Source organism: Topomyia yanbarensis, chromosome 2, assembly GCF_030247195.1.
Source record: "Topomyia yanbarensis strain Yona2022 chromosome 2, ASM3024719v1, whole genome shotgun sequence".
Lineage (NCBI taxonomy): Eukaryota > Metazoa > Arthropoda > Insecta > Diptera > Culicidae > Topomyia > Topomyia yanbarensis.
The window spans coordinates 298915697-298939416 of record NC_080671.1 but is presented as its reverse complement, the minus strand read 5'-3'; the positions used below and the strand labels follow the sequence as shown (position 1 = coordinate 298939416).

Below are 23720 nucleotides of genomic sequence, written 5' to 3'. Positions count from 1 at the left end.
ATGCAATCATCTGTAACATGATCTAATCACATTAATTTTGGATTTCATAGCTAGAGGTTGAAATTACGAACCAATTCAAGAATTCAAAGGTTATTTTGTGATGAATCTTTGAAATATCATAAGTCGTTGAGATTTGAACGATTTTCATAAGGTTTGCTTCATATTAGTCTTCCACATGGGAAAATTTTCTAAATCCCATTTTTATGAAACTACCCTTTTTTTGAAAGTCCACATGGACACCCAGCGATGGCAACCTTCCAGTTTAAACTGGATTTTTCCAGTTTTTTTTGCAACATCCAGTCAAACAGACAATCGGAAAATTTTTCCAGTTTTTTTAAATTGGAGCCAGTTTTATCCAGTTTTTTTAAATATTCATTTATTAGGTTTTTTTTCTCACAAATTGTAACTTGATTCATAGAATTTTCAAGCCAGCCATGGGATAATGCCGAGTGCCCCAAAATAAGATTTCAATCCACCGTAACCTGAACTCTTTTTATACAACTTGTGAGTAAAACGGTTCGGGAATGTACATTTTGATTCGATTTCAAATGAATTTTACTCAAACATAAAGGTGGCAGTACATTGTGTCAAATATTTTAATGAACATTTGTTGAATTCTCAGCTAGTTGCTATAGTGGTATCTACAGAAAGGCTTAAGCGCATCGTCGAGTTTAACAAATGGTCTTAAATTCAGAATTTTGTGGATGTGTAGATTGAAACGTTCAAAACAATAAAATTCGATCAAATGTTACAATTTCAATCAAATTCGAATGTTTTAATATTTTTTTTTAACTTGGACAACAATATCAAAAAACCGACTCAAATTTTCAGTAAAAGGTATGGAGCATACGTGTTTACTTAAAATTACGTTCATTGCATCGTTGACTTAAACAATATAAGCACAGACTAACAGACATAACACTATGAGGGAATTCCTTCAAAAAACATCGATCCGACAATTTTTCCAGAACACTAGCTCCATCTTTTATTCACAGTCCCAAACACTTATTTACTGGTGGGTTACCCCTCAGGTTTGGGAACAATTTTTCACTAGTGGTCTATCCCCCATATGCTTCATCATATGTCAGTGGCGCCATAATTTCAAATGTGGCCACAGTCCCAACTACAAATATATTTAAAATGACCGTTAAAGCGGGCGAAGCTTTGTTTTTGAGTGTTATGTCTGATAGTCTGTGATATAAGGGCAAAGTAGATTTTTTTCAAGTAACCAGTTTTTTCCAGTTTTTTTTCAAGAAAGGTTCCAGTTTTTTTGAAAAAAATGTTGGCAACGCTGTGGACACCGTAGGGAGGGGTAGGGGTTTAGGAATTGTCCACACTTGTCCACGAGGGGGTCAGAAAAAAGGTTTTTTGTCCACGTGGTAAATGAATGGCCCCTTATAGTACGCCACATCGCAATTGAATAAAAAAAAGCTCTCGCATCAGCAAAAAATACCTTGCCGCATTGAAAATTAGGCATGACGGTTCGGGACAACCACATTATATTCAAATCACAAAACAAATAGTTTTCCTTTTGTTCTAGCATAATGACATCGCATAATTGCATATAATCAATCGTAAGACTAAAACAAAATGGCCGTCAGCATAAAATATTACCGCTACAAAGTTTGGCATGGTAGATCGGGACGACCGCATTGTATTCAGCTAAATGCCTTGAGCAACACGATTTTTTTAAGTCATTATTGCATTGCTCGTATACGCACACCAGCGTTAGCAAAGACGAGCCAAAGGGCTGATTGATCGCAGCAACCTTTTTGCTTACGATCGCCTCACAGGTAAGACGTGCTCCTATTGCTCTCATTTAAGTGTAATACCGTGATGGGAGATTTTCAAGCAATGCAATCAAATTTTGGTCTACGTTGTTTATGAATGGCCCCTTGTCTCTCTGGTCGTGACAATTTGGTGTATACAGCACTACCCAGCGGTGAAAACACGACCCATGGGCTTTTCCCATGTAAATTATCAAAAACGGTTCACCGGAAGTTGCCATCTTGGTTTTCAGAATTGCGTCCAAAATCGATCTCTGCTATTTACTCGTAAAGCCTGCTCCGAAAATACCCATATTGATTAGATTAGAGAGAATTAAGCACTTGCCACAAAAATGGGGTGCACATAACCGACCATGTTTGGGAACCGACAACCGATTTAGTAACCTTTTTAAAAGCAGAATAAAAACAATTGTGGCGAACGTTTCGGTGGCATTCAATTTTTAAACCGCAATATAAAATTAATTCACCTCGTAAATATTCCATGGGCATACTTTTTTGATCGATCTGCTTCTTTCTATAGCACTAAGCAAATGACCAAAAAAAAACTTTTAAGCAGGTTTTCACTTGTTCAACAAATATTTTGGTTGTAGTACAGAACCTACGAATCAATGTCGACAACCGACCAGTGACGGCAACCGACCACATTACCCTACTTACTACGAAACTATATGAAGTGAAACAACGAGAAAAATGTTAGCCTTCGTTAGGTGTAACATTTTTGTAACGAATAATTTCGAAATTATTTTAAGCCATATTTAAATGTTTGTGAAACCAAATTGTTTGTTAGAAATTTAGAGTTTGGTAAATATTACTGTCTTTGATGCGGTTGGCCAACAGGAATCGGTGCCGAAGTGGATCATGTGTGGCCTCAGTAATACTGTACAAAGATAATGTGGTCAATCGATAAAACTGATTCAAAACCTTTGTAATAATTTTTAAGGCATGTAGAAAATCACAACTAAAATAAAATTGAAACTTTCACTCAAATGTTCACTTCCGAATCTCCCGAGAGACCCAGAGCATCCGTATAACTGATAAATTCATGAATCCAGTACTAAAACTCAGAGAGCTTTTTTCGGAAGCATTTTTAGTAGATTTACTGATATTAATATATACTGGTGACTGGATTAAGGTCCATATAAGTTCTAGAATATGAATTTACAATTTTACACAAACTCAAATTCCAATTCGTTCCCATTAAAGTTAAAAAATTCCATTCGACAAAAACAACACCGCATTTAATGCAAAATTTGTGAATTCTAAATTCATCAAGCAGTGACCGCTGGCTTATTCTTTGTTCTGGAACTCTGTGGACTCTCGAAAGTATTTTCAAAATTCGCATTGCAACTATTGCGCTTTTAATCTGTTTTGCCTAAACAACTTCAAGGTACCGAAGAGGGGCAGTAAAACAGTTTTTGCATGTCGCTAAATATTGTATTTAAACACTAAAGTGTGTTTTTGACTACGCAAGAGGCCTCAATATGTTTTACATTCTCGTGTTCGATGATTTTTTTAAGACGGGTCAGAAAACGTAGAAAAACATCTATGGTCCCTTAAGTGATTGGTATACAGCAGCAACATTGAACGTATTATTGTTTGAATTATTTTCCAACAGTAAATATGCTGTTTGTTTAGGCTTAGGTGCTTTTCTGATCTAACAGATAGGGTGATAATAGAAGCAAGGAGAAAATCTGCTTATTACCTTATATGTTCATAAAAATATACAGACATTTTCCAACGTCAATGAAATAAGCAGATTGGAAGCTACATCATTAATTTTGTTCTACCGACTCTCAGTTTTTCCGCAACTTTTTACCAAGTTTTACGCAGCCGAGCACTCAGCCGACCAAGATCTCAGTACAAGTGCCGTTTGTTTTGCTGAAACTCGGAAAATATATTACTGAAAATCAGTAAATTGAAGCCACGTTGTTGAGCTATCAATTGAAAAAATTAACTGACCGTTCAGCTGTGCGGAAAACACCGAACTGAAGATGAGATATTCAAATGTTGAATCTTTAAAAGCAGGATTTTGAAGAAACTACTTACCACCGAATCAAACTTAAATTATAAATGCTGATAACAATTTTGGTTTCACCCTAATTAATGCCTGAAGTATCGAGACGAGTACATATAGACCTTTTTAGTAGACCCAAGTATAGTCCATAAAGCAAGGAAGAGTTGCAATTGAAAAGCGATATAGTGAATTTGTGTTGAACTTGTTCTTTGTTTATTCTCCTATTTTCAGCGTGCGCAACTAGTGTTTATGATAAGCAGTTTATTAACTAAAATGTACATAAGATGTGCATAAGTTGCCCAAGCAGAAAATAGGAAATAACGACAGGCGCAAGTCCAGTCAGTTTCTAAACTGCTCATTCGACTGACACGCAGTGCTGATCACAGAAGTGAAACTTATTCACCAGCAATTCAATACTAGCGCATGCCAAATAACTGGTGTATTGGTATGTGTACGTTAAAAGTCTCTTTCCTCTCGATGCCTTTTGTTGACCAAATCATCGGCCCTCACCGTACGATGGATTGTTGAGCTGTCTGATGTGATGATCTCTCTCTCGCGCAACATAATCAAGCTTTGTTTATGTTGCACACTGGTGTCACAGCGCGTCGCTTTACTCTCCCGCAACAAAAAGTCATCAAAATACCGATGAGTTGCTGGTGGATTTAAGAACGCGCCTATTGCAGCGATGCCAACCTTCCAGTTTAAACTGGATTTTCCAGTTTTTTTTGCAACATCCAGTCAAACAGACAATCGGAAAATTTTTCCAGTTTTTTTAAATTGGAGCCAGTTTTATCCAGTTTTTTTTAAATATTCATTTATTAAGTTTTTTTCTCACAAATTGTAACTTGATTCATAGAATTTTCAAGCCAGCCATGGGATAATGCCGAGTGCCCCAAAATAAGATTTCAATCCACCGTAACCTGAACTCTTTTTATACAACTTGTGAGTAAAACGGTTCGGGAATGTACATTTTGATTCGATTTCAAATGAATTTTACTCAAACATAAAGGTGGCAGTACATTGTGTCAAATATTTTGATGAACATTTGTTGAATTCTCAGCTAGTTGCTATAGTGGTATCTACAGAAAGGCTTAAGCGCATCGTCGAGTTTAACAAATGGTCTTAAATTCAGAATTTTGTGGATGTGTAGATTGAAACGTTCAAAACAATAAAATTCGATCAAATATTACAATTTCAATCAAATTCGAATGTTTTAATATTTTTTTTTAACTTGGACAACAATATCAAAAAACCGACTCAAATTTTCAGTAAAAGGTATGGAGCATACGTGTTTACTTAAAATTACGTTCATTGCATCGTTGACTTAAACAATATAAGGGCAAAGTAGATTTTTTTCAAGTATCCAGTTTTTTCCAGTTTTTTTTCAAGAAAGGTTCCAGTTTTTTTTGAAAAAAATGTTGGCAACGCTGGCTAGCATATAACAGTAACATATTTCAAGAGTACCTATTTAAAAAATCCCAAGTGACATCCAGCTCGAACTGAAGAAAACATGGTTAAAGCAACGACAAATTTCCTGATATATTGCGCACTTCCCACCAACATGGACTCCGCACTTTTAAAGTGCGAGTGATCTCAAAACTGCGAGCTGTCAAAACACATGTATTTCAAGTAATAGAGATGGTACTTTCATAGACAGACCAGTCGAACTAACCAGTCTATGAGAAGAATTTAATGGAAGAATGGTAAGTGCGCAGTGCGGTTAGAATCCAGTTTTTAGTGCCACAAGCAATAAATTGTACAAAGCATATACAATATACATGTTATACTTCTGCATTGAACAAAAAACGCGAAAAATGCTAATGAAATTCGCAAAATACTGAAAAACAGCATGCGTGATGTGCTCAATTTGCTGTTTTTTTTATTGTTTTTTGTCATGATTTCATATATTTTATTTGATTGAATATTTTAATGCTGTTATTACATGTATTTGATTTTGATGATAAGCCTCCGAGGTCTGTTTACTAAGCCATACAAGTAAAAAGGAAAGAATGAAATAGTGGAAGTGAAAATATATGAAGTGTTTTTGCAACTTCAACGATTCCGACTATACCCCTTTCCCGATTCTGCTACAGAAAATCAGCTAGATGGTACTCTAGGTAATGCTGGTACAGAAACCTCTCAATTGATAAGCCTTCATTCTACCTATGAGTGACCATGTTTCATAAATCTTCCTTTCAAAGTTTCAATGCATTTTAACCCGTCTTGACACTATGTTTGAAAATAAATTGCGTCTTCCGTCTCGGCCTCAGTTCATTTCACAACTCTTTCGTTCTCTTTAAAATTTTAAGTGATTTGCTGTTTACAAAAAACGCAATTTTTATTCAACCTTATTTAGTATTCGGCCATAAATCAGACAAATCCACGTGTCCGTCGTGGGAAGGAGAGAAGGGTATTAGAATTGTCCACACATATCCGCAGAGGTTATGGAGGGGTCAAAAATAACCGTTTTCGGTCCACGTGGTATATAAATTGTCCCCAATACCATAGTAAATTACTTATTACCACAGACAACCAGCGTTGCCAACATTTTTTTCAAAAAAACTGGAACCTTTCTTGAAAAAAAAACTGGAAAAAACTGGATACTTGAAAAAAATCTACTTTGCCCTTATATTGTTTAAGTCAACGATGCAATGAACGTAATTTTAAGTAAACACGTATGCTCAGCGTTGCCAACATTTTTTTCAAAAAAACTGGAACCTTTCTTGAAAAAAAACTGGAAAAAACTGGATACTTGAAAAAAATCTACTTTGCCCTTATATTGTTTAAGTCAACGATGCAATGAACGTAATTTTAAGTAAACACGTATGCTCCATACCTTTTACTGAAAATTTGAGTCGGTTTTTTGATATTGTTGTCCAAGTTAAAAAAAAATATTAAAACATTCGAATTTGATTGAAATTGTAATATTTGATCGAATTTTATTGTTTTGAACGTTTCAATCTACACATCCACAAAATTCTGAATTTAAGACCATTTGTTAAACTCGACGATGCGCTTAAGCCTTTCTGTAGATACCACTATAGCAACTAGCTGAGAATTCAACAAATGTTCATCAAAATATTTGACACAATGTACTGCCACCTTTATGTTTGAGTAAAATTCATTTGAAATCGAATCAAAATGTACATTCCCGAACCGTTTTACTCACAAGTTGTATAAAAAGAGTTCAGGTTACGGTGGATTGAAATCTTATTTTGGGGCACTCGGCATTATCCCATGGCTGGCTTGAAAATTCTATGAATCAAGTTACAATTTGTGAGAAAAAAACTTAATAAATGAATATTTAAAAAAAAACTGGATAAAACTGGCTCCAATTTAAAAAAAACTGGAAAAATTTTCCGATTGTCTGTTTGACTGGATGTTGCAAAAAAAACTGGAAAAATCCAGTTTAAACTGGAAGGTTGGCATCGCTGCAGACAACGAAGGCTTTTCGTTTCGTAGTATCGTAACCGGAGATATAGATCAACCAAAGTGGTACGATTAACAACGAAGGAATCGTATCATTAGAAAACGTTTTCTATTGGTTGTTTTGTCCATTTCCCGACGAATACTTGAGGTGTCAAATTAGGTTACCTTCATCAATCATGCACCATAGCTTGACCAAAAGCGAATCTGAAAATACAATATCATTGTTTGGAATACTAATAACTTTAGATAAATAATTTCAAATAGAAAAAATTCGTAGAAACTCACCAGTCAGTAAAATAAACGACCACCGGCGCATCTGGATATCTCTGAATACCATGGATTTTCAGCGAACAGTTTCGATGCTAAATTAATTAATTTAATTTTTAATCCGTACACAGCAAATAGAATCATGTTATGAAATTTTTTGTTGTCATATTATTTTCTCCTGCGTAACCAAGAGAAGCAATGGTAACTATAGAAGCATATCAACCTAGGGGCAGATCACTCTAGAAATGTATAACAAATTTGCATCAAATTAGAAAAAATGCATTTAATTTTCATTTTTGCATCAACTTTGCACTCCCTCGCAGAAAATTTTGTTTAACAAACGTCCTACGCTGATTCACTTTGTTCGACGTTTTGTTGAATGTAGGGCTGATTTTTTTGTAGGGTTTTAACGTCTTACACGCAACGCAAAATACATTGCACGCAACGCAAGATACATTACGAATTTCTATTTTGATGGAAAGAAATGCATTTAATTTAGCTGATTTTTAAAAATGCATCACAAGTGATCTGCCCCTAGATATCAACAGATTGTTAAAAAATAACAGATTCACAAGTGCTGCTAGTTTGATGCATTTTCCAACCAAAAGGCATATTTGACATTACCAGTTACCTGAGTCACTGAGGGGAAGTCAGATGTGCGATACAGTTTTGGAATGCCAGTGTCTAGTCGTGTCGTTGATTTTACCTTATGCAACCCAACTGCATCATATTTTTCAGATCCCTAGGGGCGTATGCTATACTCTTACGGCCCGACAGCGTTATGTTCTTTGGATTTGCAGAGATCTATTCTAGACATCTCAATAAATGTATTTTTATTTCTACTGTTCTGTTTGCTTATCTATAGTTTTATATATTTTGTAGGCTCTCTCTGACACCCACTGATAATAAAGTTGTAATTTTGTGATATTTATACTAGTTTCTCGTTGGATTTAATAAAAAAAATCGCCATTGCTTGATTAGTTTTATCATAATTTATTCATCTTCGAATTTTAAAAAAATGGTGGTTAAATTTTGGTGGTTTAATTCACACGCTTACATATCTGAAATACAGGTGGCGCTGTTTTAGTTTAGCTATTTGCCACTAGTTGTCGCTACTACCCCGTCAAACCATTCGGAATTTGATTCGGAATCCTGAATGGAGTCATTATGGATTCCAAATCAAATGCAACAACCGATTCTGAGTCGGAATCGGTTGTTGCATTTGATTTGGAATCCATAATGACTCCCCACTGAGACGTCCAAAAATTTGTTTCAAAATCGTTCAACACGGGTCCAACGATGGACGTTCGTTGAACGGTTATTTGGACGTTGTCCAAATTGGTCCAACGAACGTCCGTCATTGGACGATTTTGAAACCAACCGTTCTTAGAGGGTCCATTAAGAAATCCGAACCGGTTCCGGAATGAGTTTAACTGGGTAGTATCTCTAAAATATTTTGGTGCAGAGATGCCAGATTTGCAGACAAGTCTGCAAATTCGCAGACTTTTAATTTAAGCTGCAGATTTTTTCGATGACGCAGATATTTGCAGATTTTTCCGTTTGGTTGCAGATATTTGCAGATTTTTTAGTTTGGTTGCAGATATTTGCAGATTTTTGAATATAAAGGCTTTTGGCGAAGACTCCATATCAAGAAGACTGGCAACTCTGTCCAGAATCCGGAGACAGTAACAGCAACGCCACTTGCGGGTAAAGGTGGTACTTTCCATAGTGATGCACACACACATATACATTTTTACATAAAGCTTCCTCCCTTCTTCCAATAGAGGCGCTGTAACCTTTGTCGCTTCTAGTTTGTATGGGGGAAGGAAAGAGATATCAGTCTTCTTGATTTGGAGTCTTCGCTTTTGGTTACACTAGCTTGCCGCACATTTTTTGTACTTCCCAGACTTTTAAAATTAATATTGCAGACATTTGAAAAAAGTACCTGGCATCTCTGTATTTTGGTGGATGGATTTTTTGGTGGATAGTTTCACCCAGCGATGCCAACCTTACAGTTTAAACTGGATTTTTCCAGTTTTTTTTGCAACATCCAGTCAAACAGACAATCGGAAAATTTTTCCAGTTTTTTTTAAATTGGAGCCAGTTTTATCCAGTTTTTTTTTAAATATTCATTTATTAAGTTTTTTTCTCACAAATTGTAACTTGATTCATAGAATTTTCAAGCCAGCCATGGGATAATGCCGAGTGCCCCAAAATAAGATTTCAATCCACCGTAACTTGAACTCTTTTTATACAACTTGTGAGTAAAACGGTTCGGGAATGTACATTTTGATTCGATTTCAAATGAATTTTACTCAAACATAAAGGTGGCAGTACATTGTGTCAAATATTTTGATGAACATTTGTTGAATTCTCAGCTAGTTGCTATAGTGGTATCTACAGAAAGGCTTAAGCGCATCGTCGAGTTTAACAAATGGTCTTAAATTCAGAATTTTGTGGATGTGTAGATTGAAACGTTCAAAACAATAAAATTCGATCAAATATTACAATTTCAATCAAATTCGAATGTTTTAATATTTTTTTTTAACTTGGACAACAATATCAAAAAACCGACTCAAATTTTCAGTAAAAGGTATGGAGCATACGTGTTTACTTAAAATTACGTTCATTGCATCGTTGACTTAAACAATATAAGGGCAAAGTAGATTTTTTTCAAGTATCCAGTTTTTTCCAGTTTTTTTTCAAGAAAGGTTCCAGTTTTTTTGAAAAAAATGTTGGCAACGCTGAGCATACGTGTTTACTTAAAATTACGTTCATTGCATCGTTGACTTAAACAATATAAGGGCAAAGTAGATTTTTTTCAAGTATCCAGTTTTTTCCAGTTTTTTTTTCAAGAAAGGTTCCAGTTTTTTTGAAAAAAATGTTGGCAACGCTGGTTTCACCCAACCTAATGTGGTTTTCGTTTGAGGCGAAACTGAGTCAGTTCCTAACCCCAACTGCTGTCAAAATGTATGAACTGACAGCGGTTGGGGTTAGAACCTGACTCAGTTTCAGGTTCAAGCGAAATCGCCATAATTTACATGAGAGCGTTGCTAACGTTGCGAACAGCCTCAGTATTTTTCTTTCAATTTTTGTGCAAAGTGTTGCCCTCCTGTTCATTGTAAAATGAAAACGGCTTTAATGGTTGCGGAAAAACCGTCTCTTGCGGCATCATTGGCGGCTATTTTAAGCAATGGAAAGTGTTCATCAAGAAAAGGTTTGTAAATGTACTTTTTGTATTTATATGTTTATTTGTGACGATAGCGTATTTGCCTTACATCAGGCCAAGGAAATATGTTGTAATTTTATTGAATACGGTATTCTGTTGTAATACGAAACAGTTAGATTGCAATTTTAACGCATTGTAATTTGCAGGGTCAAATAATGCCTGTTCCATACATGAGTGGGTTGATAAATTTCATGGTGAACTTACAAGATTCAAAATGACCTCTGTATGTGGTCACATTATGGGTTTGGAGTTCGTTGGTAAGTTCAATTCATGGGACAAAGTAGATCCAGCCGAACTATTTTCCTGCCCTACCGAAAAGAAGGAATCAACACCAAATCTACGAATGCCTCACTTTTTGAGTCAGGAATCGAAGGGTTGTGATTATCTGATTCTCTGGCTTGATTGTGACAAAGAAGGAGAAAATATCTGCTTCGAAGTAATGGCCGCAGTTTCCGGCAATATTCGCAACGTATTTTCGGACCGAGTGACATATCGGGCGAAGTTTTCTGCAATCACAGACAAGGACATTAAGTGTGCGATGGACAATCTAATTCATCCAAACGAAAATGAAGCAAAATCTGTCGATGCTAGGCAGGAGTTGGATCTTCGGATCGGATGTGCTTTTACCAGGTTCCAGACAAAGTTCTTCCAGGGTAAATATGCAGACTTGGATGCGTCGTTGATTTCGTATGGACCTTGCCAAACGCCAACTCTCGGATTCTGCGTTCAACGGCACGATGAAATACAAACATTTAAACCCGAAAGTTTCTGGTATGTAAGTGTTTCCGTTGGAGAAAACCCGGAGATTAAACTCGATTGGGTAAGAGTTCGGATATTTGAGAAAGAGGTAGCATGCATGTTTTTGAACAGAGTCAAAGATCAAAAAGAAGCTATGTAAGTTATGAAAGATTCATTTGAAGGTAGAGTAGATTTTTATTGAGTCATTATAGAGTGGAAAGTGTTACATCAAAAGAAATGTTCCGTGGACGACCACAAGCGCTAAATACTGTTGAACTGATGAGAGCTGCCAGTGCCGGATTGGGAATTGGGCCACACTCGGCGATGCAGATAGCTGAAAAGTTTGCTAAGTGCTTGCTTTTTTAGATTATTTTAATTAATTATTGTCGTTTTACAGGCTTTACACGCGCGGTTATATAAGCTACCCACGCACAGAAACAACGCAGTATCCCACAAATTTTGATCTGATGTGAGTATTTTCCTACTTAAAAAATATATATTGTTCGACTTTGTTTCTTTAAAGCATAGTAGCACTTTATAACTGTGATTATATACATTCGCTACTTACATTGTAGGGCTACATACACTGACTGCCGTTCTACGCATAATTCTCCCATGTTACTTTTTTATCATTTTCACTTTTTTCATGAAACAGTCCTGTTTGTAGTATATTTTTAGGAAACATATCCAAATCATACAGTTTGTTCGAAGACTCCGCGAAAAAATACCAAGTCTGTTTATCCCATTGTTAAAATTCTACGCATAATTGTCCCACTAACAAAAACCCCAAAAAGTGGCCAATTAAAAAATAAAAACAGCGTTTAATTAAGAAGTAAAATACGCTAGATGTCGGGCACTGAAAAAATTGATGGAAAAATACAGGCTCAATAAAAAAGAGCTGGCCGTGGTAATATTAATTACAGCAATGAGATCAATCCGGTAAAGCTCTTCACCACCGTCGTGCTTGCATAACATGGCGAACGCATCTAGGATAATGAGCCTGTTTTCGCCATGTTTTTATTATCACGCTACCCATTTGAAGCCGTTGATTAATGCAGCGTCTGCTATTTTTGTTCAACACATTGCGTCAAATAGTAGGGCACTTGACTCAAACTGTCGTGGCGATCAAACACTAGCATTTCATCGTTTTTAAGCCATTTATGTTATTAGACTGGGACTTAAGAACGAAACAAAGTTGTGAATCGAAGGGTTGTGATTACCTGATTCTCTGGCTTGTTTGTGACAAAGGAGAAAATGTCTGCTTCGAAGTAATGGGCGCAGTTTCCGGCAATATTTGCAACGTATTTTCGGAGCGAGTGACATATCGGGCGAAGTTTTCTGCAATCAAAGACTAATTCATCCAAACGAAGATGAAGCAAAATCTGTCGATGCTAGGCAGGAGTTGGATCTTCGGATCGGATGTACTTTTACCAGGTTCCAGACAAAGTTCTTCCAGGGTAAATATGCAGACTTGGATGCGTCGTTGATTTCGTATGGACCTTGCCAAACGCCAACTCTCGGATTCTGCGTTCAACGGCACGATGAAATACAAACATTTAAACCCGAAAGTTTCTGGTATGTAAGTGTTACCGTTGGAGAAAACCCGGAGATTAAACTCGATTGGGTAAGAGTTCGGATATTTGAGGAAGAGGTAGCATGCATGTTTTTGAACAGAGTCAAAGATCAAAAAGAAGCTATGTAAGTTATGAAAGATTCATTTGAAGGTAGAGTAGATTTTTATTGAGTCATTATAGAGTGGAAAGTGTTACAACAAAAGAAATGTTCCGTGGACGACCACAAGCGCTAAATACTGTTGAACTGATGAGAGCTGCCAGTGCCAGATTGGGAATTGGGCCACACTCGGCGATGCAGATAGCTGGAAAGTTTGCAAAGTGCTTGCTTTTTTAGAGTATTTTAATTAATTATTGTCGTTTTGAAGGCTTTACTGCTATTTTTGGGTCAAATAGTAGGGCGATAATTGGGGCACTTGATTCAAACTTTCGTTGCGATCAAGCACTACATTTCATTGTCTTTAAGCCATTTGTGTTATCAGATTGGGACTTAAGAACGAAACAAAGTTGTTGATGCCAAATTAATCGCACTCCATCGAGTGTAGGCAGAGTAATTAATGAATTTGTGAGACACCCTCCTAAATAGGGTAAAAATAGACACTATCCTATTTCCGATTTTGATGAAGCAAAAAATCTCCCCAGTAACAAAAAAACTCACGACATATCCTTTTGTAAAAAAAGAGTAATGAACATCGTTTGCATATATCGTGGTTGGACTGATATGCGTAGAATTTTCCGGTTTCTGTGCGATTTCTCGGCATAACAGTCCCACTTAACATTTTTCTTAAAAACTAACGTTAGTTGGAGCTCTATAATTAAAAACTGAACTGATTATATTGGAAACGATTGCGATGAACGTAATTCTAGACAATAAAGTGTTATTTGTTGCACCATTTCCCTCCAGATTGCTATTACATTTTTCATCTTCAATCGCGTTTATCTCAGTTGCCAGTTTTGCAACATGGGACAATTGGGCGTAGAACGGCTGACAGCATTTAATTGAAAATCTAATCAAAGTGTCGTTTTGTCAATAAACAACTGAAGGCAGTTAACCTATGTGAGATGTTTTTCAGTGGAGTTGTTAAACTGCTGCAACCATCTGCAGAATTCGGCGAAGAGGCCCGAAGTATCCTTCATGATATGAATGCGCCGCGCAAGGGTAGTGATGCCGGTGATCATCCACCAATTACACCAATGAAACTAGCATCTAGGAACGAGCTTGATGGCGATACGTGGCGTGTGTACGATTATATCTGCCGGCATTTCCTCGGAACGGTATCTCGGGATCTCAAATACCGTCTCACAACTACGAAGTTCAAGATAGGCACCGAACAGTTCACAAATACGTCCAGTGTATTGATTGACCCTGGATTTACAAGTGTTATGACCTGGCTAGCAATGGGAAAAAATGAAATTATCGCTCCATTCAGCGTAAATGAAAAGGTGAAAATCAATGAAGTACGACTTATCGAAAGTCAAACAGGACCGCCAGATTATTTAACGGAGTCAGAACTAATTTCGTTAATGGAAAAACATGGAATCGGAACTGATGCCTCTATACCTGTGCACATAAACAACATCTGTCAGCGGAATTATGTTACCATCGGAGGAGGTCGCACGCTGACTCCGACAAACCTTGGAATCGTGCTTGTACATGGTTATCAGAAGGTAACGTTTAGGACACCGTTGACGACAGGCTGCCAGAATACCTGACGCATGCATACCAGGAACAACATTATTATGAAACTAAGGTGAATCTAAGTTTTTATTTCGCATAGGTTAAGTTCATGTTGAAGTCGTTTAGAGAGACATGGTTTTAAAATATTTTATCGGTAAAAAATTGAAAAAAGTATTCGCTTCAATGTGTTGACACGAGTTGAGCGAAATTCGTCCATCGATCGTTCAGGCAAATAATAAGCATGAGTTTTTTGGCATTGAAAATGTCTTACTGGGGCTGGGAGTCTGAAATTCTAATATCACGTTTTTGCGTCATAATTTTGAACGCTATATTTCTGTTATTTATATATGGGTTTCCACAATTCAACTTTCAAACAATTCGGAATTAACGGAAAAGGTGAAAACTCTCATACATGAGTCAGTATATTCCGGGCTGCACCGTCAATAGGGAGCACCCAGCGAATCAATCAAATACCACAAGTATATAAATAGAGATACCACTTGTCTGTTTGCGTTAGTCGATGCTTGCATTCCAAACGAGCAACCTCTTGACTATATCGTCCCGACAGGACACCGAGTCGCAACGTCCGAGGTCATAACGCTCGAAGGATGGTGCGTCAAAACATCCGAGACATTATGACGCACCAGGCTGCGTCATAACACCAAAGAAGGGAGGTGTGTCATAATGTCTCGGACTTAATGGCGCACATTTATTTTCGGTTATTATGACACACCCCTTGTGTGTCACAATGGTCCATACGTTACGACGCACGTTTGTTTTTGGATTTTATGTCGCAGTCGATTTCGTAGACACTGACGCACTTATAGTTTCGGATATTATGACGCATAAAAACTGCATCATAACGTCTCAAAGCCGCGTGATTTTTTTAATTTTTTTGCCGATATAATATTTTAAAACTGTGTTTTTCTGAATTAAATTCTAAAAAGATAATCTTAGGTTCACTTTAGTTTCATAATAATGTAGTTCTTGGTATGCATGAGATGTTAAAAATGTTTAGGTATAAATTTTGCTTATGGTACACCTAATCTAATGGTAATCCTAATAAGACTAAAGATGATCCTTAGTGTGGTATTGTTCCGGTGGCCTGAGTGCAAAATTTATGCTGTCAAAGTTTGGTCTGGGTCAATTGGCATAAAGTCATTTGGCATAAGGTTATATAGCATAATGGACATTTGGCATAATTTTGTAAGTTGATCACACTGAAGGTCATTTGGCATAACGGTTATTTGGCATAATGGTCATTTGGCATAATCTTGAGTATTGATCAGTTGTGTGCTGTCCGACATCGCTGTCACTCCGTCGGACTTGAACCAATTTATAGCCCCTACGTTTGAGCGAAGACTCCATATCAAGAAGACTGATATCTCTTTCCTTCCCCCATACAAACGAGAAGCGACAGAGGTTACAGCGCCTCTATTTGAAGAAGGGAGGAAGCTTTATGTAAAAATGTATATATGTGTGTGCATCACTATGGAAAGTACCACCTTTACCCGCAAGTGGCGTTGCTGTCACTGTCTCCGGATTCTGGACAGAGTTGCCAGTCTTCTTGATATGGAGTCTTCGGTTTGAGTTAACCGAGAAACTGAGTGGATTACCAGTTTGCTTGCGAGATCCACTTGGTATACAAATTCAAAGAACTGCTGATGTTTTAAAGAAGGAATCAACTCCTAAGTTTAGTAAACCGGGCAAACGAGTGGATAAGCAGTTTCCTTGCAAACTTATTTGGCATGCAGCTCCAAAGAACTGTTCATGTTTGAAATAAGCAATCAACCCCTAAATGTGAGTAAACCAAGGAAACGAGTAGATCTACAATGTTTTCTTGTAAGCTTATTCGGCATACAGATACAAAGAGCTGTTCATTTTTGAAATCAACCACTAAGTTTGAGTAAACCGAGTGGATCACTATTGTTTACTTGCGAGAAGAGCTGCAAATTTTCAACAGGTTATTTTGAACTTGAAAGCAATTCTCAAATCATGTCGTACTATGTTTTTTTGAGTTATTTGAAAACGGCTGTCTCAGTCTTTTAGAGCAAAACGATGGTTGTTTACTGCCCGACGTTTCGGCCTTGTGGTGTTGGCCTTTTTCAAGGGAAATATAGGTCTATTGTTTTTTGTTAGAAAAAGGCACACCACAAGGCCGAAACGTCGGGCAGTAAACAACTATCGTTTTGCTCTAAAAGACTGAGACAGCCGTTTTCAAATAACTCAAAATCTCATCATCCCAGACGTTTGAACCTCAATTATGTCCTACTATGTTCAATTTTTTCATAAAACGTTTATTTGACGTCATTTGCAAAAGCTTTTTTACGCTGGGGTTTCTTTTTTCATAACATGTTACAAAAGTTCTTAAGACTATCACGTTATAATAAAAATTCACTTTCTAATGAGGATAATCATCATTTTAAATATTTTTATTTATATTCTATTTTCTTAAATTTAATTTGCAAAAGCTTTTTTACGCTGGGGTTTCTTTTTTCTAAACATGTTACAAAAGTTCTTAAGACTATCACGCTATAATAAAAATTCACTTTCTAATGAGGATAATCATCATTTTAAATATTTTTATTCATATACTATTTTCTTAAATTTAATGGTAAACCTATTGATAGTTTTTCTGTAGTCTTTGTTAATTTTTTCATTTATATATATTGTTTTATGTAACTTAACTAACTGCGAAGAAATCTAATTTGTTTGTGGGTAGCCAGGGAAAAAAACTAGGAACATAGTGGGGATAATTATATTTGAATATTTATTGTTTTCAGGAAATGATAAATATGGCCCATGTATGTAAGATCTCGTAAAGCGAGGATATCACGAACAGGAACATATAGTGGTTTTCTTCTGGCGTAAGGAGTCTATTTATTGGGATCTGGCTTCACGATATTCAGTGCAAGACCAAACAACATGTTCAATGTCTTCGTAACCCTCTCCGCAAGCACATCGGTCATCTTCTGCGATCCCAATACGGTGGAGATGCGCATTCAACGTATAATTGTTGGACGAATGAAGTTTCGACTTACATCCAACCCTTTGAACCATGCCTTCGTTGATACTTTAGAGATAATTGAGTGCAACCACCGTCCCAGATTTCCATTGTCCCATGCTGTTTGCCAACTAGTAAGCGTCGTTTGACGAGAAGCGCTACAAAATTCATTGAAGGCAATAGATCTTTCATAGATGTCACCGTCAAGTGCCCTATTTTGGCCAAATTTTCCGCTCTCTCATTATCCGGTATGGAGCAATGAGCGGGAATCCACACTAAGGTGAATTGATAAGATTTATGTGTTAATTTATGGGATTTTCGATTGATGTGCACTGGTGTAGTGGAGTGCACTGATTTTGCACTTTCTAGCAGAAGTGTCAATGTAACATACCCAGTTTTCTGCACTTCTGCTAGAAAGTGCAAAAATGGTGCAGTTCCAGTGCACTCCACTACACCGGTGTCAATCAATCGAAAATCCCATTAGTCAAGTATTCTCATATCTTCTACAAAAAGAACGGAGCGTGATTATCAAGCTTTAATGAGCTTAGTGCTTTAATTGTGCTGAGGCTATCTGTGAGGATGAAATAATGGCTCGGAAGTAAAGTATCAATGATTTCCAGACTATAGTGAACTGTTGCTAGTTCGGCTGTGTACGCAGAGGCAGGTTCTGCAAGCTTGAAAGAGATGGAGGTGTTATTGTTGAAAATACCGACGCCAGTGGCCTCATTGATTCGTGACCCATCAGTGTAGAACATTTTATGGCAGTCAATGTGTTGGTATTTACTTATGAATGTTTTAGGGATCTCCAGAGAGCTCAGGTGATCCGGGATTCCACGAATTTTCTCTTGCATGGACGTGTCGAAAAATAAAGTGGAATCTGGAGTATCTAGTATATTATCACATGTCATAACATAACTAGAAGGAGTTATATCTTGTGACATGTGATTGAACTACACTGTCATGAATCTGGTTTGGGATTGAAGTCTTTCAAAATTTTCAATTACCAGTGGATTCATAACCTCACATCGTATAAGTAAACGAGAGGACAGTTCCCAGAATCGATCTTTTAAGGGAAGAACTCCCACTAGTACTTCAAGACTCATCGTATGTGTCGATTGCATGGAACCTAAGGCGATTCGTAAACAACGATACTGTATTCGTTCCAATTTAATAATGTGAGTGTTTGCAGCTGAACGGAAACAGAAGCACCCATATTCCATTACTGAAAGTATCGTTGTTTGATACAATCTTATCACATCACTTGGATGAGCACCCCACCAAGATCCGGTTATTGTTCGGAGAAAATTTATCCTTTGTTTGCAATTCTTTATCAGATACCTAATGTGGTCTCCCCATGTACCTTTAGAATCAAACCAAATTCCGAGATATTTAAAGCTCATGACTTGGGATGTTGTTCTACCGACCAACTGAAGCTGAAGCTGAGCTGGATCTCGCTTCCTTGAAAAAAACGACAAGCTCTGTTTTCTCCGTAGAGAAATCGATGATCAGCTTTAAAGCCCAACTTGATAAATTATCCAAACTATCATGCAATGGTTTTTGTAAATTTACACGCCAAAAAAATCTGAATTTTATCGTTGACGTAATTGCAAACATGACACAATTCAACAAACCGTAATTTACGAAATGACGGAACGTTACCGTATTCCGTTTAATTTTACATGAAACATATACTTTACATGCGCAATGACATAAAATTACACTTCCTACCATTCAGAACAAACGCTGTATGACGAGTAAAATTACATGATTTACGAAATTAAACGTCATGTAAAATTAAAATCACACGTAAAACTAAGTCATTTTTGATGTTCGTATATGTCAGGGTCAGGAGACGTAAATTTACACTATATTTTCTAGGTGTGTATGGCTATTGTTTCTGTAACAGATACCACACCATCATCTGCAAGTTGTCTTAGAGTGCATGGGCTGACAATACAATTATCAATGTCATTCACGTAAAAATTGTAGAGAAGGGGGCTTAAACAAGAACCTCGTGGGAGGCCCATGTAACTTATTCTGAATGTTATCAAATCGCCATATGAAAAATGCATGTGCTTTTCTGACAATAAGTTGTTTAAAAAATTATTTAATATTGGTGAAAGACCACATTGATGTAGTTTCTCAAACAGAATCGAATGTGTTCTTTTTTGCGTAAGCGAGTTGGATTTCTGACGAAACTAGCGCCAGACAATCATTCGTTCCCTTTCCCCTCCGAAAATCAAACTGGGTATCTGATAGCAAGCCGTTCGCCTCAACACAATTGTCGAAACGTCGAACGATAATTTTTTCCAACAATTTCCTGATGCAGGATAGCATTGCAATCGGTCGATACGAGTTATGGTCGGAGGCTGGTTTTCCTGGTTTTGGAATGGCGATAACTCTCACTTGTCTCCAGTCGCGCGGGACAATGTTCTGCTCAAGAAGCTTATTGAATAAATTCAACAAGCGTCTTTCTGCTAGGTCAGGCAGATTTTTCACCCAGTTGAATTTAATTCTGTCTGCACCCGGAGCATTGTTGCATGAGAGGAGTGCTATTGAAAATTCCATCATTGTCAAAGGCGAATCTATGGACTCGTTACTTGTGGGAGCATCTCGAATGATTTTCTGCGCAAGAGCAGAATCTGGATAAACTTTCTTGGCAAAATTAAATATCCAACGATTCGAAAAATTTTCGCTTTCATTAATCACATTTCGATTCCTCATTCTTCTGGTTGTGTTACAAAGAGCACTCATTGATGTTTCTCTTGACAAGCCATCAATGAATCGTCTCTAATAACTAGACTTTTTGGCACGACGTAAACTGTCAGATTTGTTTTGCAAAATTGAATAATTTTCAAAGTTCGCACGTGTACACCCTTTCCGTTTCATAATTTCTTTGTAGGCAACTTATTTAGAGCACACTGTGTCCCACCAGGGATTAGGAGGCCGGCTATTCATTGTCATGCCAGCATTGCATTTATTCTGCTGCTTCAATAACCAATCCCGCTAAAAATTCATATTCTTCGGTAGGTGGTAGGCCTTCCTGCTAGCCGAAACAAGAGAAGTGGAAATTAAAGCTTGGTATTATTTCCAATCAATATTTCGTGTCGAGTCATAAGGAACATTGATACACGGTAAAAATTGTCCCGTCTAATCCAAATGTTTAAGCACTTGAATCAGATTCCATGCCTCACTACGAAATTAAGTGATTTAGTATTGATTTTCTAGTGATTTACGATTCGTACAAAAGTGATATATCTTTGAAAATTATTCAATAGAAATTACCTTGAAACTAAAATTTGTATCTGTTGCATTAGCACTACTGTCCATATCTATTAGATTTTAATGTTCCAGCCTTTGCTCACAAATGTCAAAATAACTCAAGCACATAAAAGATGAACACTTGGAGCAAAAGTTGTTTAAGCAGAAGTCCTACGCTTCAAACTGATACGTTTTAGTATTTATGTTGGTATAGAATGTGAGTACTTTTAACATTTTGCATGGGCAAATTAAATATGCAATTCTGTTGGTTTCAGGTCGCGAACTGGAGAACCTGGGCGGGACGTTTCATGAATGAAACGTACGCACCGGGCTCTCAATATATTCAAATTGAGGATCACGACGTTTACAGGTTTATTTATATTGAAATCAGTTAACTAAAAATAATTTAAATTTAATATAGCGTATATTTAATCAATAGACAATTCAAGAGTAAATAATTTAAACTTGATGTGATGGATCGTTAATATCAATACGGTAAACAATCAAAATTTAAAGTCTGGCACATCCAAAGCGGTGTGCAAGGTAATACAATTTTAAGTGATTTGCTGTTGATTCGATTGTGATTCGATACAAAGGTCCCCAATAGACTTACACTTCGTTTTGAACTGTTTGGCAAGTAGTGCAAATTCAATAGCAAATCACTTTATATCAACGTGATGATTTTTACCGTGTAGAGTTCGTGAGGCCTTATTCACTATTTATTGAAATAACGACTGGCAAATAGGACATTGCAAAAAAAAGTTTTTTTTGAATTCTCAAAGGCCCCCGCTCTCATATTGTGGCAAATGTCAAAGTGAGCTCAGCAGGGCTTGGATTGTGAAGCTTCAAATGAACGAATATAGCGATTTCCCCCTTGCATGAGAGCACTCATTCTCACGCGTAAATGAGAACCTATGCCTGACGCAAACAGCTAAACGTGAGAAAGCTAAGTACTTGAATGAACTTACCCTCCCGGCGAGAGGCAACTAATGCCTTCCCCAAAACAGATGCATGACGAAATAAACATACTCAAAACTGAAAAGTTACGTCTCTCTTGCATCGAATCTGCGCTGTCCGACGACACTCTTCATGAATACACTTGCACGTTGAACTAGTATACGACGAATGCTTCATTATCGTTAGTTTATAATGAGAATGAGGCATGCTGCTTCACGCCTTACTACACGGGATGAAGCAAACATTTTTTTACCACTTTGGCTGGTGAAAATACGGGAATGAAAATTCGTCATATAGGTACTTATCATTAACGTACAAGAGCAGAATTTTGGCGCATCCGGGCGGTACACGAAGCGGTAGAAGCATTGGACCTTCGGCATTGGTGGCATTAACCGGCGCATAGACAAACCGTATACGAGCTCAGATGCCACATTTACACCTGCCTTCCCGCAGAGTGCAAAGGCCATCGTGCGCTCGTCATCACAATTTTAGATCCTAAATCTTGTATAGGGCGTTTGTAGAAAATATAATGAATAAAGGAACACGGTGTCGGTGCCATTAATAACGTGGGGGTGATTCAGTACCTCTCGATTTCTCAGAAAATGGTAAGATTTTTTAACTGTCGTAGATATTCGTGGAAGCGTCATTCTGAAACATTAATTTTTACATTCTACAGTTTCTTTTAGCAAGGAGATACGTGTTTAACTTTTTTTCTAAGCTCAAAACGAAAATTATTGGAAAAATCGTGATAATTAAAAGTGAAAAAATAACAAGTGCTATAGAAAGCTCAAGGTTCCTATTTTATGGAAAAATTTTTGGTGTGGGTGAAAACGCAGATATTTTCAAAACGCTTACCACTTACCAATGAGCGTACTAAGCTTCAGCGGCTCGCGTCGGCGCACATCACGCCACGGCAAAGATAATGCACAATGCCCAAATCGACAGCAACTTTTTAACACATTCTTTTTGCTTCTTAAGGAGTTTCTCCAATAAAAATATCATAAGTAAATATGATTCCATTACAAATTAAAAATGATGGTCTGAATTGCTTCCTAAGGAGGTCCAAATCCTACATCGTAAAAGGATGGAAAAACGTAGAATTTTGAAAATCGTCGCCTAGCGCTGGCATGGAGTGGTACAAATGAATTTTTATAGCTCCGAAATGTAGCTGAGGTTTCAAACTAACAGAACCTTTGACCGATAAACACATCTATCCACCTAAAGTCCTTTTGATTTGATTAGGTAAGTCCGAATAACCCCGGGTTCCCCTACGGACCGGCGAGATTTTTTTCTAAATAATGAATTTATATTATTTAGTGAAATATGTAATGCGTTATTTGAATTACCAATATAGTGAAAACCCAATTTTATCAAACCCCAATTCGCTCCCGACTTTGTCAGCCCAATGAAAAGGCGTTTGATGGATTTTAGCAGACGAACCAAGTCAAATCCGAGTAAATCCTTTTGAGCACTTTTTTATTATAGACACTTATAGTAATAGACCAGCGAAGGTACTTTTATCGAGCCAAACGAACTGTCAAAATCCGGAGCCAAACGAGCATGACGTCATTCAATGCAAACAAGCAGAACAAGTATTGCGATTTTATTTAAAAAAATATATTTTGTTATTCACAGTAGGCTTCACTTTTCGTGTTCGTATTAGTATTTCACAATGTTATTTAGAAAGATATTTATTGTGTTCAATATAACTACACAAAAAGCATTTTACTTATGCTCTTTTTCATCAATTTTGTGTTTCTGAAGAAATTGGATTTTTTCTTTCTT

General features: G+C 36.9%; 1 protein-coding gene across 1 annotated transcript in view; it reads left to right on the top strand.

Moving 5' to 3' along the window:
* The first annotated feature begins 10462 nt into the window (after positions 1 to 10462).
* The window catches only part of LOC131683329 (DNA topoisomerase 3-beta), a 46780-nt gene continuing 33522 nt past the window's right edge, over positions 10463 to 23720 (top strand). The window contains exons 1-5 of the mRNA XM_058965209.1: positions 10463 to 10714; positions 10873 to 11620; positions 11677 to 11805; positions 11862 to 11933; positions 14109 to 14703. Coding sequence (XP_058821192.1) covers positions 10624 to 10714; positions 10873 to 11620; positions 11677 to 11805; positions 11862 to 11933; positions 14109 to 14703 — 1635 coding nt within the window. The 5' untranslated portion in view covers positions 10463 to 10623. The remainder of the gene's footprint in view (positions 10715 to 10872; positions 11621 to 11676; positions 11806 to 11861; positions 11934 to 14108; positions 14704 to 23720) is intronic.